This window comes from Mugil cephalus, chromosome 22 (assembly GCF_022458985.1).
Source record: "Mugil cephalus isolate CIBA_MC_2020 chromosome 22, CIBA_Mcephalus_1.1, whole genome shotgun sequence".
NCBI classification, from domain to species: Eukaryota; Metazoa; Chordata; class Actinopteri; order Mugiliformes; family Mugilidae; genus Mugil; species Mugil cephalus.
The window spans coordinates 9737529-9760370 of NC_061791.1; the positions used below are offsets into that span (position 1 = coordinate 9737529).

Below are 22842 nucleotides of genomic sequence, written 5' to 3' on the forward strand. Positions count from 1 at the left end.
TGTTTTGTTTATTAGTGGCTTATGACTGGCTGTGAACAGAACCAAATAGTTGCACTACACAGATTTAAGGTGGTTCTTAATGCATAAATAGTGTTTTATCTGGCAGCTGTTTTCTCTTGAAACTAGCAAGTTACACCTTTTAAAGCAGAATGACATAAAATTACTTTGCACTTCTTGTATTATATCATCTGTGCGTGTCGACGTGTATTTTAAAAGTACCTTCGTGCCTGAATATTCTACCACACTTTAAACACTGGAAAGATTTTCTGTTCGAGTGGATCATCATGTGTCTTTTCTGCGCTCTCAAAGTGTGGAAGGATTTCGGACACAGCAAACACTTGTACGGACTCTCTCCTGTGTGTTGGCGCATGTGAACCGTCAGCAGGCACTTGGCAATGAAGCCTCTGCCGCAGTGTTTGCACGCGTAAGGCCGCTCGCCTGTGTGAAACCTCATGTGCAGCCTCAGCTCCCCGGACGAGAGGAAGGCCTTCCCGCATTCTGAACACAGATAGTTCTTCTCCCCTCTGTGCATGCGCATGTGTCGTGTCAGATGCTGGATCGAGGTCTTTCCGCAAATCGGACACTTGTGTCGGCGGTCCCCTGTGTGTATGCGAACGTGCAGCCCAAGGCTGTTTGAAGACCTGAAGCCCTGCCCACAGTGCGAACACAAATACGGAGTCTCGCCCGTGTGAATCCGACGGTGCACGGTCAGAGACGCCCTGGAGGAGTACTTCTTGTCGCACTGGTCGCAGCGGAACGGTAGAGTGTGTGTTTTAATGTGGCTGTTTAGAGTTGATATGTCCTTGAAGACCTTTCCGCAATACTTACAAGTGTCTGTTGTGCCCAAAATCTCAGGCGTTAAGTCTTGAGCGCTGACTTTCTGAAAGTCACCTCCTTTCCCATGCTCACTGGAGGGAGGACGACTGGATTCCTGGAACAGATGCTCTTTCCTGATGTGCTCAAGAAGGCCTGGCACTTGGCCGTCAGAGTAGGGACACAGAGAGCAGAGCTGCAGTTGTAAAGGGGCTGGATTTAAATCTAAAAGAAGCGAAACAGTGAGTCAGTTTAGATTTTCCTTTTATCTGTACTTCAGTATTACAACAGAAATGGGTTGGAGGCATACTTGAGCAGTTTGCAGACTCCACATCTTCATTTCCTTTGCTGTAGTCCCCAAGAACCTGCGTGTCATCGGTTTGGTTTTCCCCAACGGACTCTCCATCGAGCAGTTCTTCGTCTTCTTCGTTAGCTGTAGCCTCTTCCTGTTGGTCTGAATTGGCTTTGGGACGAAGAGACAGCAGAGGCAGAAACATATTCTGAACTTGAGAGAAGCCTGTGGAGAAAAAAAATAATTCTTCGTTAAAATCATCAATCATCAGCATATTGTTGAATATATATATGTATATATACACATATATATATATATTCAACAATGTTACCTGAAATTGTATTAATTCAGGGAAACTGAATGTAAGGCCCATTTTGAATATTTATTCAAATGTTGGTAAGGTTATTAGTGACATCATCAGTTTACAGCAGGACGTCCGTTATTGATCTACAATAATGCCCGTAAAGTTGGAATCATTTTGTTTTCATGAACATTTCTCTAATATATGTGCATACTTTCACCAAAACAGGTGCAGTCTGACTTTCTAGGGATGCCTGCATCTGACTTTATAAATGACGTGGTGACAGTTCAGCACAAACGCAGAAAAAAGTGTGTCCCTGTCTTACGGGGATTACTTCTAATTTAATTTCCATCAAAACTTTGGCCACATCTATTATCCATCTATTATGAGACATGTTCATAAAATGCAGAATAATGTACTCATTTCCTAAAACACTGTAGTGTTGGTGTTTTTTTTTTTACTGGTATCGGCCAATACGCGAGTGCGTTTGCCGGTACATTTATATTTTTTCCCCGGTTAAATTTACAGACAGGCGCATCCACAGGCAGCCCTGTGATGCTAGAGACGCTGCAGGCCGTGCAGCCCATACATGGCCCCTCCCCAACTAACAGAGTACGTGCAGCTGGAAAATGCTCTTAATCGTGTCGAGCACTCCCCAAAAATAAGACTTGGAAAAAAATGTTTTTCTTTTGGTTATTTTTTTTAACGGTTACCAAATAAAGGTCTATTTACTTTGCCACTCGGCACCAACACATTACAGTCATTATCACCAAACCTAACGTTTACTATTGTTATTGTTGAGTAGCTGACATTTCATCCCTGCTTATGCTCTACCACTTTTTACCCGTTTATTTTTTATTTTGTATACATAAGAGCTTTAAATATTCTGAGTTCGATAAATGTTCATGTTTATTTTGGTTAAACTGAGACTAATAACATTTGTTACCATTGTATCATTTTTATCATGTAAAAGGAGGGAGAAAAAGCAGTATCGGCTCCAAATATCAAATCAGAAAAATCGGCAGCACGTATCAGTCATGGGCCAGTGCTGATGTAAAATAAATCGGTATTGGATACAGCCCTAAAAAATCCCTATCAATCGATCTCTGCACTGTAGTGAATGACTTACACTTTGTTTTTGCTGACTGTTGCTGACTGAAGTGCAGGAGCTCCTTCAGCTGATCTGGCTCCAAAACCAGCCGTGAACATTCTTCTAAAAGTGCGTCCGAGGTGCTGAGCCACTCTGCCGTCTGCGAAGAGAACAAAAATCACATAATTAACACAATGTAGTGACAAAGACAACGTCTGACACTATAATGTGGCGTACCTGTTTAATATCAGGGCTGGGTAGTAGATTGTCCAGTCTGGAGATGAATTTCCAAACCAATGTGTGCAGTGTGACTTCATACTCTTGGCCATAGTAGACAGGGAAGACCTCCTTGGAAAAAACAAAAGAAGGGGAAAAGTGTCTCCTTGCATATTTAAACGTTCATCTGTCTCTCGTCTCACCCAGGTGGTTGGATATTCAGTATTAACTCAAATATGGTGACTGTGTCTCACCTTGAAAAACCTCCGTCTCTCCTCTGTGTCCTCGAGCAGCGCGAAAACAATCCCCACAAAGTTGGATTTTGACTTTTCCAACTCCTCCAGTTCCTGTGAGTGGGTTTAAAAATCAACTGGTAAGTGGCGGGTTCATTCCAAAAACAATATAAAGAATCTGTGTCGAGAATTGGATTTTAAAGGAAGGAAAACGTACATTAAAAATCAAGGCAAATTATGCTGTGAAGAAAAAAAAAAACATAAAAACTATTTTAAAGACTAAACAACCTGGGGCCACGCTGAGCGTTAAGAGGGCAAGAGGGATGAGCAATGCACATATGGCTGGTTAAACAGGACAACTTGAGGACAACACTGAGTCGGGTAATTTCCCCTTTAAAGGAACGATGAAGCTCGTCCTACTTTTGACACTGACAGACCATCAGTTAAAGCTAGAGCCTTGTGAAGGTGCTGAGGTTGACAATAATAGGAACTTTAAGCTTTAGCAGTGATCAGTTTCCGTCTTTGTAAATTACTACATTTGTAGAATTACTACATTTATTCATTTATTAATTTATTTAGAAGATAATTCTTTCGTAAAGGTTCATTTAGAAATGATGACTTCACCAGCTTATGACAGACTTACCTCCTGGTCACAGCCGCAGCTTATTGTGAGGTCTTGAATGACCTTCAGGTGGGGCTGGATGTTCAGCAGGTTGGCCGTGCTCTCTCTGAGACACAAGTCCAGCACAAGCTGAAACAGGCATTCACAGGTGTTAGGTAACACATCTGGACTATTTTTCTTGACACAAAAGTGATTTTTCTTCATCTTTCATTGTGGAATATGATCCACTTTGATTAGTTACAGTCTCCCTGCCTCTTACCCTTGCCCTTAGTCGGAGCAGGAGCTGCGTTTTCTCTCTTGGCGTCAGCAGCTCTGGAGCCAACTCTGTCGCCGACCGCACCAGCTCCTCCACCTTTCCATAATGCATCACATTACTGGACCGGATCACCTGCCAGGCGAAGGCGCACATCAGACGCAGGGTTGGCACCAGGAGACACAGCGAGGGGACGGACAGGCGGCAGCCTGCAAATGAGACGAGAGGCGTTGAAGGAACAATGACGGGACCAGATGTAAGCCACGGTTAAACCAAAACACCGTTTATTTTACCTTCTACTGTTGCACATAGTTCTTGCTGTGATGCCTGTCGAGGTCCAGGGTTTGAATGTGTGAAAGCTGCTGGTTTAGTCTCAATCCCTGACTTACGGCGACCAAGGACGTTATCCATGATTGCAAACCATCTGCTTTTTTGCTTTCTGGAGTCTTTTTGTTCTTTAACCCTTTTGTACCTTTGCTTCAGCACTCTGATCTTTGACCTGCACTGGCTGGTGGTCTTATCAAAGCCCCGCGTGGCGAGCGCCGAGCTCAGCTGAGCGTACGCTCTCTCGGTCTTCTGAGTTGATCTCAGCTGCTCCTGAATGCTCTCCTCTGCCCACCGGCTGAGCAGCTCCTTGACTTCCTCCGACGTCCAAACGGCCCGCGGCGCATCAGCTGAAAGCAGCGCAACAAGAGTTAACACAGAAACAGCTCCCGAAGATTCAACTAAAGCAAAGATTCAGCATCGAGTTTAAATCAAAATACCAGTCGCGCGCTCGCTGCCTGGTGGTTTAGCTTCTGTCATCACAGCAGATGAATCCAGCTCTTTCGACGCCTCTCCATCAGGCTCAACGACGCTATCCAAAATGGCAAACCAGTCGCCTTTGACGTCGCTGTAGTTCTCCATTTGCTTGATTTTTTTGTATTCCTCTTTGAGGTCGTTCACTTTGAGATAGCACTGATGTGGCGTCTTGTTAAACCCCACCAGTTCTAGTTCATTGCTGAGGTACGTGTAAACGTGATCGCTTGTTGCCGTGCTGAGAAGCTGTTTCTGAATGTTCGGTTGCGCCCAGAGGGTCATCAGGACTTGGACTTCATCGGGCAACCACTGGATTTCATCTGCAAATGAGAGTTGAGAATTTCAACAACTTTCTGGAGATGACATGTCTTCTAGCATCACCTGCTGTAGGTTGCTTGGAATTGCAAAAATAAAAAAATAAAAAAATGAGCACAGAGAAAACCAGTCTTCTGATCATGACAAATGTTGAAACTTACCGTCCATGTCCATACCAAAGTCAACTGACTGAGAGGGCGATGAGGACACCGTGGAGGAAGGATTTGCTTTTTCCAGTCGCTTTGCTGCTGCGCCCTGAGAACTGAGGACTTCATCCATGATGGCAAACCATACTTTGCTGCTCCCGCCGATGGGATGGCCGCTCTTGATTCTCTTGTACTCCTGCTTCAGCTTTTTGATTTTCTCCCTGCACTTCCGCGGCGGTTTGTTAAATCCGAGCGAAGCCAGTTCGGCACTGAAGCCGGCGTAGACTTGATTGTTTCTCACGTTTCGGCCAAGTTCTCGTTGAACAGTGGGATTTGCCCAAAGTGTCAACAGCGTTTGGACCTCCTTATCTGACCAAGAGCGCATGGGTTTATCTGTGAAAGCAACCCAGATAAAATAAACACATTTATAGAAGGTAATGCAATTAAATGCTTTTCAAAAAATAAAATAAAAATCTGTACAGCATATTATCACAATGTTTTCAGTGCAAATATTGTATTGATACAAATACTGACCTTTTACTATGTAAACTGCAAATGTGGTTTGAGCTCATTGCTATTAGAATAATGAGTCTGTTTCTTCTTTAAGTTTACTAGTTGTTGCAGCAGAGATGATGTTACCTTGATGTTATTATTGTGAAGATATTGTGACTTCGGTATCGTGATCATACCGTACTATTACTAAACTGTTGTGATAATATTGTACTGTGACTTACTAAGTATTTGGATAATATTACGTATGATTTACTGTAAGTATCATGATAAATTGCGTATGATTTACTTAAGTATCGTGATAATGTTGTGTATGACTTACTGTGTGTATCGTGATAAAATTGTGTATAACTTACTTAAGTATCGTGATAATATTGTGTTTGACTTACTGTGAGTGTCGTATTAAATTGTATTGTTACTGAAGTATTGTGATAATATTGTGTATGACTTAAAGTATCATGATATTGTGATAATATTGTGTATGATTTACTGTATCGTGATAATACCGTATTGTTACTGAAGTATCGTGACAATATCGTATTGTTACTCAAGTTTCATGATAATATAACGTTACTTAAGTGTCACTATATTATATCATACAGCCTCTGGTGATACATACCTCTGTTTTTTGAAAATATAACTACTTGTAAATACATCTGTGTTTAATCAACCCTACATGACATAGTGACTACTTGCCTTTGACTGATGTTTTCGCTGCAGCAGAGGCCACTCGGGCGCTTGTGGAGGGACCGTCACAGTCTTCTAGTTTAACGGAGTAGAAACCGGGCTCTTGCAGGTCCTCCATGTAACAGGGTGTCGAGCCAGGCGTAGTGAATGGGAGAATATGGCAGGGCATGGAGGAAGTCCCAGGGAAGTCTGTTATAGTAGGCGACTCTGTAGATTTGTCAGGTTTTAATTAATCGGTACAGTCAAACAAACACATGTCCATATGCACGCTAATCAACCTGAACTCGTTTCATATTTATTAAAGAGTTCGGCCCTGTCAGCAGCCATATAATTTAACACAATTGCTCATTAATATTAAATCAACATACCATTCACATACTCGTCATCTGGTGATTCTGTCATCACAGCAGATGAATCCAGCTCTTTCGACGCCTCTCCATCAGGCTCAACGACGCTATCCAAAATGGCAAACCAGTCGCCTTTAACGTCGCTGTAGTTCTCCATTTGCTTGATTCTTTTGTATTCCTCTTTGAGGTCGTTCACTTTGAGATAGCACTGATGTGGCGTCTTGTTAAACCCCACCAGTTCTAGTTCATTGCTGAGGTACGTGTAAACGTGATCGCTCGTTGCCGTGCTGAGAAGCTGTTTCTGAATGTTCGGTTGCGCCCAGAGAGTCATCAGGACTTGGACTTCATCGGGCAACCACTGGATTTCATCTGTGAAATATGAAAAATGTTCAGTAAGTTTCGCATGTTTTAGATTTTTGAGATTTTCAGAGAATCGGTTTCTACTTAAATTCCAACTTACCGTCCATGTCTATATCAAAGCCAACTGACTGAGAGGGTGATGAGGACACCGTGGAGGAAAGCTCTGCTGTTTCTGAATGTTTTGCTGCTGCGCCCTGAGAACTGAGGACTTCATCCATGATGGCAAACCATACTTTGCTGCTCCCGCCGATGGGATGACCGCTCTTGATTCTCTTGTACTCCTGCTTCAGCTTTTTGATTTTCTCCCTGCACTTTTGCGGCGGTTTGTTGAATCCAAGCGAAGCCAGTTCGGCACTGAAGCCGGCGTAGATTTGATTGTTTCTCACGTTTCGGCCAAGTTCTCGTTGCACGGCGGGATTTGCCCAAAGTGTCAACAGTGTTCGGACCTCCTTATTTGACCAGGAACGCATGGGTTTATCTGTGAAAGGCACAGGACGTACAGAATCAAGTCACGACAGTGGATAAAATTTATTTATAGAAAGTTATGTATTTAAACTACAGTGAAGTGTAATAACATTAAAGATGATATTCTACTAGCAGTTCACGCAGCATAGCATTGCCATAATTTGCATGGCAATATTGTATCAATACAGAAAAACCAAATATCAATATTTTATCATAAGGGTTGCAAATATTTGGTACTTTTACATTGCAAAGAAAGTCAGTAACATAAAAGATGGAAGTATCCAAGAAATTCCACTTAGACATATTATTATCGTAATTATAATCTACATTAATTCCACCAGGTGCTTGTGGAGTGAACGTCACAGTCTAAAGCAGAATCTGAGTTCTCGTGGTTCCTCCGAGGAACAAGGTGTTGGGTCGGGTGCAGTGAATGGTGGGATGTGGCTGTGTGTAGAAAACCTTCCAGAAATATCTGTTATAGTGGAGGCAGGTAACTGAATATATATATATATATATATAATTTTATTTATTATTAATATTTTATATATATATATATATATATATATATATATATACATATATAGATGTATAGGTGTTGGCATCATTATCACTTCAGTGGTGTGTATTTGTTGTGGGTGAAGTTGCATAAAGAAAATAGGAAAAAAAATGGGTTTGATAAATATATATCATATAAATATGTATATGTTTTATTTCCAAAAAGCATTTCTCTGCTGCAGTCACCAGAGGTGAACGCTACAGTGGGCAGAAAGTTCGCCAAATAAAGACAGAGGTATTGGAGAAACTTTTCCTTAAAAAAAAAAAAATTGAATAAATAATTCATCCTCGGTACATGGCATAGTGACTGCTTGCCTTGGGCTGATGTTTTCCCTGCAGCGGAGGTCTCTGTGGTGCTCGTAGAGGGGCCGTCACAGTCTTGTAGTTTAATGGAGTAGCATCTGGGCTCTTGTGGAATCTCCGTGGAACAACGTGTGTGGTCGGGCGCAGTGATCGTTGCAACATCTCTAGGTGTAGAGCGGCTTTGAGACATTTCTGTTATAGAGGGCGACTCTGAAAGAGACAAATGACTGAATTAATGTTTTAAATTAGTCTGTACATATGTTTTAAATAATTGTGCCGTCACCATCCATATGACTTCCATACTATAAGGTGTGTGTTTCTATCACTTAATTAAAAGAATTTGACATATATAGATGGATGCATTGATACCATGATATATATATATATATGCGGCTAAAAAAAAAAACTCAGTGAGTTTTCATGCAAACCATGAGAATATACAAAGAGAACACAGTCAAATAAATGAAACAGAAATATTTGTTAATTTAGGAAAAAAAGATGTGTCCACTATCATACGGTTGGAAAAGGTAACAAAACCATCTCTTAAGAGTTTGTAATCAACAACTCCACAGTCAGACAGATTGTGAATAAATGGACAAGATTTAAGACAACCATGTTAAATCCCATAATAATGTAAACAGAGCAGGTAACAGTTGCAAAATAACATCTTTAAGGTGTTAATATGCATCTTAAAAGTCTTTAAGTATAATAAAGTTTTGTTTACTAATGTTTCTGAAAATAAAGCACATCTGGGAAGTCTTCCCTAGTATTTTATTATAATTATTAAGTACTCATATCAATATCTAGACCTGCATCTGACAAGAAGTGGTATCAGTGCATCCCTAAAACAAAACTTACCTCGTTCCACATCTGAAATCATGAACTCAAGTATCATGGTGTCTGACGGGTCTCGGTCCTCTGTCGCAGCAGGACTGTCATTCATGACAGTGTCCATAGCATCGTACCACCTGAAAGTCTCTCTGACGTGCCCACTTCCCTCGCAGTCGCTTTTAATTTTTCTGTATTCTTGTTTCAGCTTCTTTATCTTCTGTCTGCACTGCTTTGCTGAGCGGCTGACTCCCATTGCAGCCAGCCTGCCTGACACTTCTCTGTAAACACTCTCATTTCTGCAAGATTCCTCCAGGTCACGCTGAATCCTCCCCTCCGACCACACACCAATAAGCGCCTGAGTCTCTTCGGGGGACCAGTTCACCGGTGGCTCCATGTTCTTTTCCTCCTTCTGCATCTGAAAGTGAGAGCAACTACTGACAACTGTTATCCACTTTTTTTTTTTTTTTTTTTCAAAATGGCGCTTCTTCCTCTTGTTGCCTGAACGACGTCGCATTGGGTGAGCCAATCGGAGGAGCGTTGCCTAGCTACGGCTCGGCTGAAGGCGGGGCCGGCGGTTGTTCCCAGAACCAGGAAGGAGTGTGATAAGGGTTTGGTTCGCGTAGCGGGACGAAGGCGTGCCTTCACGGAGCGGTGGAAATACGCTATTATACCGTATTGGACCTACTTAATATCCTCAAGCATGGATTAAATTCAGATAACATCGCGAAAGATCGACAATATCGAGTCAAGAAGTATATAATTCCTTACCGTTTTTTTTTTCATGTTTTGTTAGCATGTGACACTTTTGAGCACTTTAGCTTCCCTGTTTAGTTATAATAAACCATTACTGGTTACTTAAATTAACACGCACACAACATATTTAGCCTACCTGCAAAATACCTATTAATTTATATGAATTATACCCTCCGTGTCTCCGTATTTTCCGAAATTGGCTACACAAAACCGACTTCTCTCTACTAGATCCAACTACTCCATCCTGTAATAATGTAAATCTCGCGAGAACACGTTCATTCATTAATACTAATGTACTTCAGTGGGGGAAGACTAGACACAAGCCCACATCCTAGTTCCCTTTCGGGATTCATGACGGTCATATTACTATTGTAAGTAGACCAGAATTACACGATAAAGCAGATGTTTGCCATGAATATTTATTTTTCTGAAAAACATCAAAAGACAAAGCAAATACAGGTTAATTACTAAGTGGGTTATGTACATGACTGCTCACACTAGGATAGGTAAAGGAGGAAATGCACAGCCTCAACAAACATTTGCATAATGTTAAATTGTTGTGCTCAATCCACTTTTTTATATTAATTTAACACAATTGGAGTGAGGAGTAACAAAGTGGTTAGGAAAAAGGCAGTAAACACAAATGAGCCTATTTCACTCTAGAAAAGGAAAGCAGAGTAATGTTAACAGTTCCAGTTGCATTAAATACAAGGAAAAAAAACATATGGTTTTTGAATTATTACAGTTTTCACAAGGACAGTAAGAGGTTCAAATGCTCCCTACTGGCACTACAGCATTTTAATACACAGTAGATAAATGATCTACAGTCAAAGCTTTGAAATACTTCTATTGTACACATTATACTCATCTCTTACATATTTGCTAAATGATAAAAAAAAAACACATGATGCATGAAAAATATTTTTTCAGACTTCGAAAACTTTGTTTTTTTTGCAAAGAAAGTGGATAAGGAAGTAATCCTCTACTGCTACCTGATTTGTCTCAAAATGTGACATGTTAGGGTAGCTCTATTGTTTTAACTCACTTTGTCACATTACGGTTTTATAAGACCTCTAAAGTATAGCTCAAATTTCATATCAACCATAATGTAGCAGGTCATTGTAAATGACCTGGTTGCATATTCCTATGCAGCAGTTCCTGGATTGGCCTTTTTTTATTCCATCAATGATCGGCATGAGCTTGAAAAATCCTACTTTAAGCATTTCCATGTATTTAGTGTGTCTTTGATTTTAATAGTCATCGCTGCCCTCCTCTTCCTCATCATACTTCCTCTTGAGTGCGTGCTTCTTGTGCTTCCCCCTGTGCCTCCGCTTGCCAGAGAAGTCGGGGTTAGCGTCCCTCGTGTGCAGCTGCTCGTGCTTCTTCAGAAGGCCGGGCACGGAGAATCCCTTCCCGCACGTGTCGCACGTCCAGGGCTTCTTACACGTGTGAGTCCGCTTGTGGACGTTCAGGTGGGACGCCAGCTTGTAGGTCTTCCCGCACACGTCGCAGCTGAAGGGGCGCTCGTTGGTGTGCAACCTGATGTGGACTTTCAGATTGCCGACCTGCGTGAAGGTCTTGTCGCACAGAGTGCACCTGTACGGCCTCTCTCTGGTGTGGATCCGTAGATGAACCCTCAGGCAGTACTTGCTGGAGAACTTCTTTTGACACACGTGGCATGGGATCTTTGCTTTGGGCACGTGGTCCTGCTGGTGCCTCTTCAGGTCAGACAAATAAACGAAGGTCTTCCCGCACTGGGAGCAGAGATACTGGCGGTCTCCGATGTGGTAGCCCATGTGCCTCTTCAACAAGCTAGGCACGAGGAATCTTTTCCCGCATCGCTCGCACATGTGAGGGCGGTCTCTGATGTGCCAGCGCTCGTGGTTCGAGAGCTTAAAAGCTGTTGGGAAGCTTTTGTTGCAGTGCTTGCAGGGGAACGTCATCTGGCTGGTGTGGCACTCCATGTGCCTTTTGAAGTAGGTGGACTGCGTGAAGCCCTTGTTGCAGATGTTACAGTAGAAGGGCTTTTGGCCGCTGTGGGCGAGCATGTGCTTCGTCAAGCTCTGCAGTTTTGTGAAACACTTGCCACACTGGCCGCAGACGTAAGGGCGCGCCGTGCTGTGGGTCTTCAGGTGGTTGTTGAGGAACGCCTGCGTTCGGAAACTTTTGTTGCACGCCGTGCACACGAAAGGCTTCTCCCCCGTGTGAATGCGCTCGTGGTCCATCAGCTTGGACTGATAGGCGAAGCTCTTATCGCACACGTTGCAAGTAAATCTGTCGGCTAGAGGCCTGATCTGCTTTTTCCTTCTTATGCTCGGCTTCATGTCATCTCTAGCGCTCAGCCTATCTAGGGGAAGAGGGGGCAGGGCTGGGAGTGACAGCGAGTTAGTGGCAATCTGTGACACCCACTGATGCAATGTGACTCGCTGAGTCTGGGGCTTTTGGCCGTCTTTGGTTCCTGCGTCACCGGCATTCTGTAGGCTAGAGGCAGTTTTGATCGGCACTGGAACTACCCTGAAAGGGATTGATTTTAAGGGCAGCCTCTGTGGTTCTGCTTTCTCTTGCTGTGGTGCACCGTCATCCCCTTCGCTTTGCGTGGTTGCGGCAGGCTGTTCCTCTGTAGAAGCCTTCTCCTGCGCCAAGATCTCTGCCTGAGCTGTCGCTGCGACGCTCTTTTCCTTTGTCGCACTGGCATCCGCCGTTTTACGGGTGTAACGACCTCTAAGTTGAGGTCTGGCGACGACGGGGATCACTGGGCTGTCAGGGTCGTCCGACATCACGCCCAAGTCTTCAGTGTCACTAAGGGAGGTAGCACTTGTTTCATTAAGAGTGGCCTCTAATTGTTTTGGTGTTTCTGGGGCTGGTGGTGGCGGCGGCGGCGGTGGTGGTGGTGGTTCTACTGGTTTGGGCCGGAAGGCGAGTGAAGAGAGAACACAGTCGCCAACTGAAGATGAAATGGTTGCTGCACAAAAAAAAAAAAAAAAGAGGCTGTGTAAATTTCTTTTGCAGTGTATGAACATTATATTTATGTCTGTGAAGGTTCTCAGTCATCCAGGTCATGGTAATCCAAAAAAGCATTGAATAAGGTCAGCTGGACTTGTAGAATTTCTTGAAGACGTTTCGCCACTCATCCGAGTAGCTTCTTCAGTTCTGACCATTATATTCAGAACATTATATTTAGTCACCTGTACATCGTTTTACCTTGATGAGACTAAATATAGCACATTTAATGAGGTGTATCTTCTTTATAACACATACCTTTAACACCGAGGAGTCCTTTGGCCTGTTGGTGTAAAAGGAGAGGCTTCAGGTCACCAGGGTCAGGGATGAAACCCCCACAAGCCTCCAGGATAGTGGGCTCAGTTGAGATCATGGCACCAAGCTGAAGTTGAGTAGCAGGGAATGGAAATAATTAATAAAAAGAGACTTTACATTTATTTAGAGAGTAGAAAAGTGATTTAATGGCACATTCCAGCAGGTCCATAGACATCTGGAATATAACTGACTCGTACAGATGCGGCAACTTGACTAAATACTTACAGTAATTATAGTAAAATACAGCAATTTGTTTTGGTTTTTCAAATCAAAAAAGGGAAAACTCTGCCTCTAAAATCAGAATCAACCAAATGAAAGATATTTGTTCTACAACCAGTAGTCAGCCCAGACGTGACTGCCCCAAGAGTAATCAAAACAATCTATAAACATCAAGATGTGCATACCTGGGACAGATTGGGAACAGGCAGAAGTTGCTCCAGCTTGCACACTAGGCCTGCAATAAGGGTCTGCAGCGCTGTGTCAAACTTTGTGCCGTACTGAACGGGGAACTCCTCCTGCACATAGAGTATTGTTTTTAAAAGGGCTGTGACTTTGAGATTATGAACCATTGCAAGTATTAAATTTCTAATAATGCCAAATGTACTGTGTTTTAATGTATCAGAGACTCAGGATGAAATATGATGAAAACCTAAGATACCTGGAAGAAGCGTTTCCGCTCAGAAGGGCTTTTAAGCAGATTCTGGACCAGCACCAGGAAGTTTGTCTGAGATTTCTCCACTTCTGTGTCCTTCTGTAAAAGAGGAAATGGTAAGATTTCCCACATGCTGCAACATTAGAATATGCTTCCCTGGGACCAAAAAAAAGGAAGTACACACTTACCCCTGAAGATGTGGAGACCTTCAACTTATTTATGAGAGTTTGAATGGCCCTGGTGTCTGGTGGGCCCTCTTTGTGAAGCAAATCCAAAATTACCTAGAGCACAAGAGCACCAATTATTCACCAGAAAACACAGGAAACATATGGAGTTAATATAGTGCTGTGTGAACATTTGCTTCATTGGGACTAACAGTTGCTAGAGGGTACCAAACTCTTGATTCTAGTGACATCTACGTCCAGTGTTGGGTGCGATCTTTTCATATCTGCGCCATCTTCTCCTCTCACAAACAAAACGAAACCAACCCTCACCCGTGCTCTCAACCCCAGGATCAGCTGAGCAGTCTGTCTGAAACTCAAGAGCTCGGGAACGGTGTGCGTCACCATGGTCACGAACTCCTCCACTTTCCCGTACTGCCTCACGTTCTTCTGCCGTATCACCTGCCAGATGTACGAGTACGTCAGCTGCAGAGGAGAGGCCATGAGGCGAAGGGAGGCCAAGGGAAGGGCCCCTCTGACGCCTGAAAAAAAGAACACGGAAACATTTACGAGCCCGCAAGTGTCACTGTTTGGAGAACTAAAAAAACAACTACAACTACAAAAACAGAAATAAAACAATGTAAATATTCCCCTCTACCAATGTTCCTGGGACCTTTATTTGTGCATGCAACAGATTTTCTTTTGCAGGTGCAGCCAGAAGCTGCTGTAGGGGGCGCTGCGGTGCCGACAACACGCTTCAAAGGCTGCAGAGGATTTGAAAAGTGCACGTTTGCGTGTTCATGTGCAATGGTAACGAGAATAAGCGCCAACTGTAGATGAGTTGGATTCAAACTTTACACAAGCCTGCACTCTTTCTTACGGGAGGTGTCGTAGTAGGAAACAACAATGTGCAACGGCCGAACATTGCATCCGGTGTACGGACAATTTAATTTTAAATCAAATAGCCCGGAAAGCGACTGCTAGCGCTTGTTAGCAAGCGAGCTACAACACACACCGCCCTCAAATAACAGAACAGACGTAGTAGCATCCACGAAGGCTGGTGAATCAGAGGAAAGAGGCTGCTCTCTGCAACAGATGGACTGAGCTGCATCTTGTTTTCTGACCGCTCTCGGCGGCGGCTAGCGTTAGCTTAGCAACTTACCAGCAGTGTCGGACCGTTTCTCCATAGCGTGCTCGCAACGCGTCGCTAGTCCCACAGACCACCCTGCTGCGTCAAATAGGCAAACCGTGTCGCGGTTCACCACAAAATCTAATGCTATTAAGTATTAAATTGTCTTTGTGTCGAACGTCAAGCCAGGAAGAATAATGGCGGCCTCTGGACAGCGGCTTTCCAAAACAAAAGTCGGAGTACTTCCGGCGGAAGTTCCCATACAACATAAAAGCAGTCTTTTGAATTTGAAAGGTGGACCAAAAACCATTTCACGTTATTATGAGATTATTATAGTTATGGTTCACTTGACAAATGACAAGGAAGTAGTCTATCCATGTTTTTGTTTATATACCAATCATTTCCATGTGCCCTATAGACCTATATTCTCCTCTGCTGTGGTACCTTTTTTTTTTTTTTTAGAATCAGAATCAGCTTTATTGACCAAGTATGTGTGCACATACAGGCAATTTGACACCACAGACGCAGAAACACAGAACTTAAATAAGTATAAAAATAAAAGCGTAAAAAATAAGACTGTACAGCTTAGATTAGACTTTAGGAAATAAAATTTAGAAAAATAAAGGGCAGGAGCAGACAAACATGTGTATATATACACACACACACACACACATTTAATGTAGTAGTTATCTGACTGCTACAGGTTCACCATAGCAACAGCCCGGGGGAAGAAACGGTCTTTGTGGTGGGTGGTTTTGATGTACAGTGCACTGTATCTGTGAGGGGAGGTGACTAAACCGGTTGTGTCCAGGGTGTGAGGGGTCTGTGGAAATTAGAATTAGAAAACCTTAATTTGTCCCGCAATGGGGAAATTGCACTTTACAGCAGCATATGAAAGGGCAGAAAAATAACTATAGTACGGAGTGTAGGGTATAAAAGACAAATAATAAAATGAGATAAGAATAAGAAATACAAGTCCATAAATAGAAGTACATAAATAGTGAAAGTGTTGAATAGTATTTCACATATTAATTGCTCATTTTGGAGCCTAACAGCAGCAGCAAGGTTGTAGGTACAACAATACATTTCACTGTGCATTGCACTATGTAATAAATAATAAAACCTTCTCATCTTGCACAAATACCAATTTTATTTCTGTAAAAACCTAGAGTGCAGGTCGTACAAAAATCATGTAATAGTCAAAGGTCCTGTAAAAAAACAAACAAAAGAAAAAAACAGTTGCAGTATGGGAGTATCCAACCCTCCCAAAAGGCTCATCATCCTTGATTCACCCGCGTTAATATCAGACATGTTAAAATCTGCTCGATCACTGATGATGATCATGCGATATTTGACTTTAAAAACATTTTTATGAAGCTTCCCACTGTGAAGAGAAATTCAAAACTTTGAACTAAAATTAAGCGAAGAAGGCAACACATTTATACTTATTCTTTACTTAGAATATACAGCACATATAAATAATGAGACTGATACTAGTTTAACTTACATAAGCTAAGTTATTTAATAGCCACACCTCATACAACAGTAAAAAAAAAAAAAAAAACTTTGTTCACAGGTCATTTGCAGTGAATGACGAAATAATGCAATAAAAAAAAAACATTTGACAAACAGCACGGTCATATTTCAATTATCAAAACAACAAAAATGATCACAAACATAAGGCTGAAAAGTCTCACAAATCATCACAATACACGATACTTTGCAGGGTCAAAGCGAAACTGATCAGAATTTAAACCCAAGACACAATTGCAGATCTATATGAGGGGGTGGGCATATACATCCGTTGGTTAACGTCTCCAGACACTAGCCTGTGTGTTCACGATGTTTCGTCTCGCCCCTGTACATTCAAGACCGGAATGGGGCTGTTTTTCATTTGCATCACTTTGCAGCTGTTAAAAACAAAATTTCAAAAAAAGTGTAACAAAATAACTTAAATATATCACATTGAAAATTCACGAAAAAAATAAAAGTCACACAAAATCAGTCCATAAGAAGACACTGGAATTTTAAGACCTTGCCCATAACAGGGTAATATTTTAATATTCATATGTCAGTGGTGTGTTTTGGAAGTAAATCATCAGAATACAGAAAATTGTTATCGGAATACTAACCAGCCTCTATAGATGAGGCTTCGTGGCCTGCGGTCTGGAAAGATTCTTAGCCCGTTGATTCATAGGGATCTGTCGACATCGGCCGTGTTTGTATCTGGCATTTCCTCCAGCCTACGGCCACTTCTTTTGTGACGAGAACAAGCCCTCCTTATGCTCCTCACTGAGCTCATCCGTCCATCCATCTATCTATCCGTCCGTCACCCTATCTCCTCCACTTTCCCTCGTCCTCGCTCGCCTGCCTCCGCCGCGCTCGCCGCCTCTGACACATGCACAGCACAAGAGCGCAACACACTCTCGGGGAGTCATGTTCTCATGACTGAACGTGATTGACTCAGTGAATGAGGCATTAAAAAACTGTAACGCACTCGCTGTGGCCCGAGCAGCGGCTATAGATCACCGGGCAACAGCTTCCAAATACAATGACTGGATTGAAAGCGCCTCGGGCGATGGCTATCTGCCATCTGGTCAGATCTTTGATACACAAAGTAGGACGCTTGTTGAACTCCTCGGCGTGTTGTTTATGACTAGCAGGTTTGTGAGGTTTTTGACAGATCATAATAACGACAAGACAAGCTGCGTTAGATTTAATGCAGCTACATTTTTTTTTTTTCCCAGTTGTTTCACCGCGGACAATAAGCTTCTTTGCATGGACTGCTAATGCATTTCAGTGTTTTGACTGTTGTGCGTGTCTCTACAACAGTGAAAGGACAATCTCTGTAACTGACAGGCAGCAGTCTTAACCCAGAATAAAAAAAAATAATAATTAAAAAAAAAAAAAAAACAGTCCTCCACACAGTGTGATATCATCTTGAGGCTCCAGTTAAATGTTAAGTTGCAGCAATTTCAAACTGAAGCACCCCAGGCGACACCAGCTCAGAGTGACAGGAGATGTAGATTCTCAGAATAAACCAGCTAAGATAAGACGGGATGCTCTCATGTGCGTCGCCGGCCTTTTTGCCGGAGAATCCAGCCATCGTGGAATTCAGGGATAACTCACCTGCCGCACCAGCAGGTGAGTTTTCTCTTGTTCAGTTTGCTGTGGTTCCGCCCCGTGCACTCGGCGGAGTGAAAGCGGACGAGTGTCGGACCACGCCCGCGCACCCAGCGGGCTCCCGCCAATATCAGGCCAACCTGGAGAGTGAGTTGGTGCACTGCTGTCCAACGTTTCCCTCTTTAATAATCATCCGCTCTCATGCTCCACGGCCGCCGCCGCCTCCTCCTCCCCCGCTGGCTGAGCGTCAGCGGCGTGGGCGAGCGTTTGAAGTGGGATGGAGACAGACACGGTTGGGATCATGTCAGAAGACGCCATTTGGATATTTTCGGCGCTGCACATCGGTAAACGCCTTCCAGACTTGACCTAAAAATAAGAAGAAAATGAATAAATAAAAACCGAGAGGCACACACAAACGGTGTTCCTACGCCCGGCTTACGACACAAACAGCAGATGATAAATCTCAACAGAGGGCTTCGACAACCCGGCCTCAAAGTACTCCTGAATATTTGATGAGCTGTTATTAACTTTACAAGAACTGCCTTTCCGGAAGCGCGCACTAAAACGAGGGCACATTATCAGGCGAGCTTTATTAGACTGACCCAGAGAGACCAGAAGGATCAAGAGTCGGCGTAGTTGTGGGATATTTAGCACCAAGCACAGGGTTTCTTTTATCGCGAAAGGCAAGAGAACCACTTTGTGGACTTATGATATGTAGCCACAACGTAAAACTCTCTGGACATTCGAACGTGAAAGGGAAGTTTTTCATTCTTGAAAAGAACCAAAACAGTCAAGGAACTGCAACAAGCAGTCATTGTGGTGCGACTATTCATGCCGTTGGAATTTGCACCACCGACCATTTATGCATTCGGGCAATTATCCGCCCGAATAGAGTGATAATTGTGTTCCAACACTTTCATCAGCGGAGCAAGGAAATTGGCCTTAATGCTAACAAAATTGCAAAAGTCATGCTAATTAAAGTTTTATTGCCTACACCCATGCTAGCATCTCTGCGCAGCAGGAAGTGAAGTAAACGCTCAGTATGCTCATAAACTCACATGCTAACATTTTAATATGGTCAGAGAGTATGCATGTGACATCACCGCAAGTGAAGTCTCCATGGTTACGGCCACTGAGTGGCAAAAAGTGAGAGTTGAACGTGGCGATTAGCAGCATTAAATAAATCACTAACTGGAAGGCACTGAAACCTGGTGTTGTGGTTCACATTTAGAGTCAGATAATATTAATTTATGCTGTATTTTTTCATTTTGATGAAGTCATACCTCAAGTTACTTCTTAAGTTTCGTCCTGGAGGGCTGTCAGACAAGTTTGTCAATGTTTGTTGTAGCGTAGTTACGGCCGACAGTAACTATTTCAGTTACAACAATAAAATAATAAATAGAATATTTGCGATCACTCCTCGTCATCCTTTTAACGTCCGGTCAGACGCTACAGTATTGTATGACTGATGTTATTTCTCAGTAAAGCTCCTAGCGTTAGCATCTTTTACTTAGCTACATTTGTCATAAATGTAAAACTAACTGAAAGTAACTAAAACTGAGGCTAACATGAAACACAAAAAGTGAGACAGAAGTGCTTTAGCATAGGGGCTAATTTGATTTTCCACAATAAATGCCTATTCACATACAATTAAAAGGAGGGGGTGCTCAGTGGTTCACTTACTTACCAGCCACACTATGAGAACCACACAAGCTGTGAAGGGGATGAAGACCAAAAGCAAGGGCGTTCTCGTCGACCAGCTGTATCCACGATTCTCCTCCTGACTCTCTGCAAGAAGGAAATTACCAGAAATGTTCCTGACTACGGTCACACCTTAGAAACATGATAGCGGGCAGCTCAATCTTTTTGATCTTTATTTATTGAATTTCTATGGAAAGGACTCACGTTCATTTACAAGAAGAGATTTCTAATGGTCATTTCTATTGAAAATCATCGCCTCATTTAGGAGCATACAAACGTACAACTTGTTTTAAATGCTTTTGGCTGTGTAATTCCTTTGACTGTTGTCTGCGTGTTCAAGGTTACATATCTGTTTCCTGTCCACAGCTGTGCCTTTGACCCCAGGATCAATATGCGCCCTCTGATGAGCGCCTTCGCTTCTGAGGCATCCATAAAAATTAAAAATTAAAACACGAATGAATTATGTACCCGGTGTATGGTGAGGATTAAGGCACGGCGGCGGCTTGCAGGAGAAGCTGGACGTTTCCTGAGCGGCGGCGTGTAAGACGTCTTTGATGTAGTCGAAGTAAAGACCAGACAGCAAGCTCCCCTCCCGATAGTGGCACTGGAAGACTTGCATCGCCGTTTCCTGAGGAAGCAAAAGTCGACCTGTAAATACTCCCTTTAGGAAATGAATGTGCAAAACAGCACCTAAAACCTAGATATATGGCACCTGCACTCGGGCAGAAGAGCATCCAGCTGTTACCTACCAGTTCCTCATGGTCAAAGGTGAAGCGTAAACTCTTGATCATTGCAATGAAGACGATTATGTTTTCCTTGTTGGAGGAGATGGCACCAAACATATTGGCGAGCTTGCGAAGACTTTGCTCCAATGGATAGATATTTAACACCACCCAGCATGTGCCGGCCTGGAAGATGCAGGTACAAAAAAAACAAACAACAAGATGAAATTAAGCGTCGCCCCCATTTTCTCTCACGAACGTTCCACACGGCTTCATACGTACCACTTCTTTGGGAATGTAACTGACAGGAATCTCATAATCAGACGGGATGTTCTGCTTCTACAGCGGAAACAACGGCAGAGAAGAACTTTTAGCATCGGACCACGTGACCCAGGCACATTAGAGCTGCGATATGTATGGAAACCGTAGCGTGTGACCTCACCAATACTGACAGCTTGTTCACATCATCAGTTATGGGCGTCCCAAACTTTCCAGAGCAGAGATTCAAACTTGTTAAGAGACTCAAGAGGAGACAAGGTGCTTTCAATATCTGCAGGTGGAATGAAATGAAATACACATTAATCCAGGACATTGTGCTGCATCAGTTTTGCCAGTAGCTGCTATTTTCTGAAAAATCTGGGTAAGAATCAACTCCGATTCAGTTGCACGTTCACACTTGGAAGCTAAAACCACACTGACTCCTTCAAGTGTCCTGCTTGAGAAGTTTGGTTTATAAAAAGGAAATATTGGAGGAGAGTGTTCTAATGTCTAGACAGAAAAGTCATTGATTGATAGTGGAAGGTTTACTCTTTGTAAATTTTCTGGTTTTCCTTTTAAATATGTCAGTGAATGGAATATATTCAGACTAGGCTGGACAAATTAAACATGTCCAACTAGTCTCTCAGAAATTCCGAATGACATTTTCCCCATTTTCTGTTTAACCTTTTAAACAGACAAATACATTAGCAGAGAAAATAACAACCCACTCACCAATATATTATTTCGCCTCCTTTACCTAAATAAAACCTTTCAAAATATGCATCTTTTAAAGGAGTGCCGCAGCTGCAGCGCACGTATCCGTCACTGGAGAGGCTCTTAACACATTAAAAAGCTACTTAATGCAGCTCAGAGGGAGGCATCCATTCATTACGAGCGCTTCTATTTTGTACCGCAAAGTATGTCCGAACTAAAAATTGAATTCCAGCCTTATTGACTGTCACTTCAAAGCAGAGCAGAAACACAGAAAGAGCCTTTGTGATGTCACTGAAAACCATACATTTCATTGCAAGTAAAGCAAGAAAAAAAGACTAAACCAAAGATGTGAAAACACACATGCAATATACATACTCAGAAAAGCTGTTTATGACAAAAAGCAAACAACATGCCACTTACTTTCTTCCTCATATGGAGAAAAAATCCAAGGTATCTCAAATCCAGTGCATGAAATTCAGTGTTTTCAGTCCAAAGGCAGAGCTCATCTCTGAGTGTGTTTGCACGAGTGCAACGTCCAAGCGTGTCGTGAAACTTGAGGATGGGCCAGGCGGTCTGCTTTCACTTCAGACGGACTGCTGAGGTCTTTTGACGTGGTGGAGAGGCCGCCTACAGGCTGAGTCATTATGTCACACACTGACGCTGTCTGAGACTTTTCCACAAAAACTCCCACGTATCAGTTTTGCTGGAGAAAGCGGCCGCTTGTTCCCCTGAGAGAATATTTCGCTTAGAATATGTCAAGGTTATTCCCCAAGCTGTTGTTTGGATAATTGGAATGAGAAAATGAGTTATCATAGTCCACTTTTTTATTTTTCCATCGTTTTGTGCATGTTTTGAGCCCAAAAAATGCCCGTCTGTTATTACTGAATTGCTGGTGTAGATGTGCAAAAGCTTAGTTGCATAATACACTCATGATGCACGTGTAGTGTACCCCTGTAAAAGCCATTATCTATAATTGATCTCCATTACCGGATCAATACCAGTCACAAACGATAGCTTGAGCAAATAGAGACGAGCAGATGAGAAAAATTATTCCCGAGATGATCTTTCCGTCAAAAGCGCGTGCAGTGTGTGTCGTGTTTACCTTAATGTCGCTGCGCAGATATCAGGGAAGGGAGCACTTTATTCTGGAAGTGAAAACGTGACACTCTGAGTGTCT

The 22842-nt window shown here is 42.7% G+C and overlaps 3 protein-coding genes across 4 annotated transcripts; all 3 read right to left on the bottom strand.

Moving 5' to 3' along the window:
- Positions 1 to 75: 75 nt before the first annotated feature.
- On the bottom strand, positions 76 to 10270 carry LOC125000130. Its single transcript, XM_047575510.1, has 16 exons — positions 10027 to 10270; positions 9165 to 9552; positions 8319 to 8516; positions 7084 to 7461; positions 6645 to 6992; positions 6286 to 6483; positions 5095 to 5472; positions 4585 to 4938; positions 4114 to 4494; positions 3827 to 4029; positions 3589 to 3696; positions 2967 to 3059; positions 2734 to 2844; positions 2536 to 2656; positions 1124 to 1330; positions 76 to 1038 (listed from the first exon to the last, which is right to left on the bottom strand). Exons 1-16 carry the CDS (start codon positions 10171 to 10173, stop codon positions 185 to 187), a joined length of 4467 nt encoding a protein of 1488 aa, XP_047431466.1. The 5' UTR covers positions 10174 to 10270; the 3' UTR covers positions 76 to 184.
- Positions 10271 to 10293: 23 nt separating this feature from the next.
- On the bottom strand, positions 10294 to 15540 carry si:dkey-14d8.1 (zinc finger protein 184). The gene is made up of 7 exons (XM_047575511.1): positions 15181 to 15540; positions 14352 to 14560; positions 14046 to 14138; positions 13864 to 13956; positions 13610 to 13720; positions 13149 to 13272; positions 10294 to 12852 (listed from the first exon to the last, which is right to left on the bottom strand). Exons 1-7 carry the CDS (start codon positions 15203 to 15205, stop codon positions 11141 to 11143), a joined length of 2367 nt encoding a protein of 788 aa, XP_047431467.1. The 5' UTR covers positions 15206 to 15540; the 3' UTR covers positions 10294 to 11140.
- Positions 15541 to 16274: 734 nt separating this feature from the next.
- Positions 16275 to 22769, bottom strand: LOC124999830. 2 transcript variants are annotated; one of them, XR_007111232.1, is made up of 8 exons: positions 22086 to 22769; positions 21136 to 21243; positions 20976 to 21032; positions 20721 to 20879; positions 20440 to 20599; positions 19958 to 20058; positions 17280 to 18636; positions 16275 to 17057 (listed from the first exon to the last, which is right to left on the bottom strand). XR_007111232.1 is itself a non-coding variant. In XM_047574949.1 (7 exons), exons 1-7 carry the CDS (start codon positions 22095 to 22097, stop codon positions 18460 to 18462), a joined length of 774 nt encoding a protein of 257 aa, XP_047430905.1. In that variant the 5' UTR covers positions 22098 to 22769; the 3' UTR covers positions 16275 to 18459. The 2 variants fall into 2 exon arrangements, 1 of the variants encoding a protein (XP_047430905.1); XM_047574949.1 differs by having other exon boundaries at positions 16275 to 18636.
- Between the last annotated feature and the right edge of the window lie 73 nt (positions 22770 to 22842).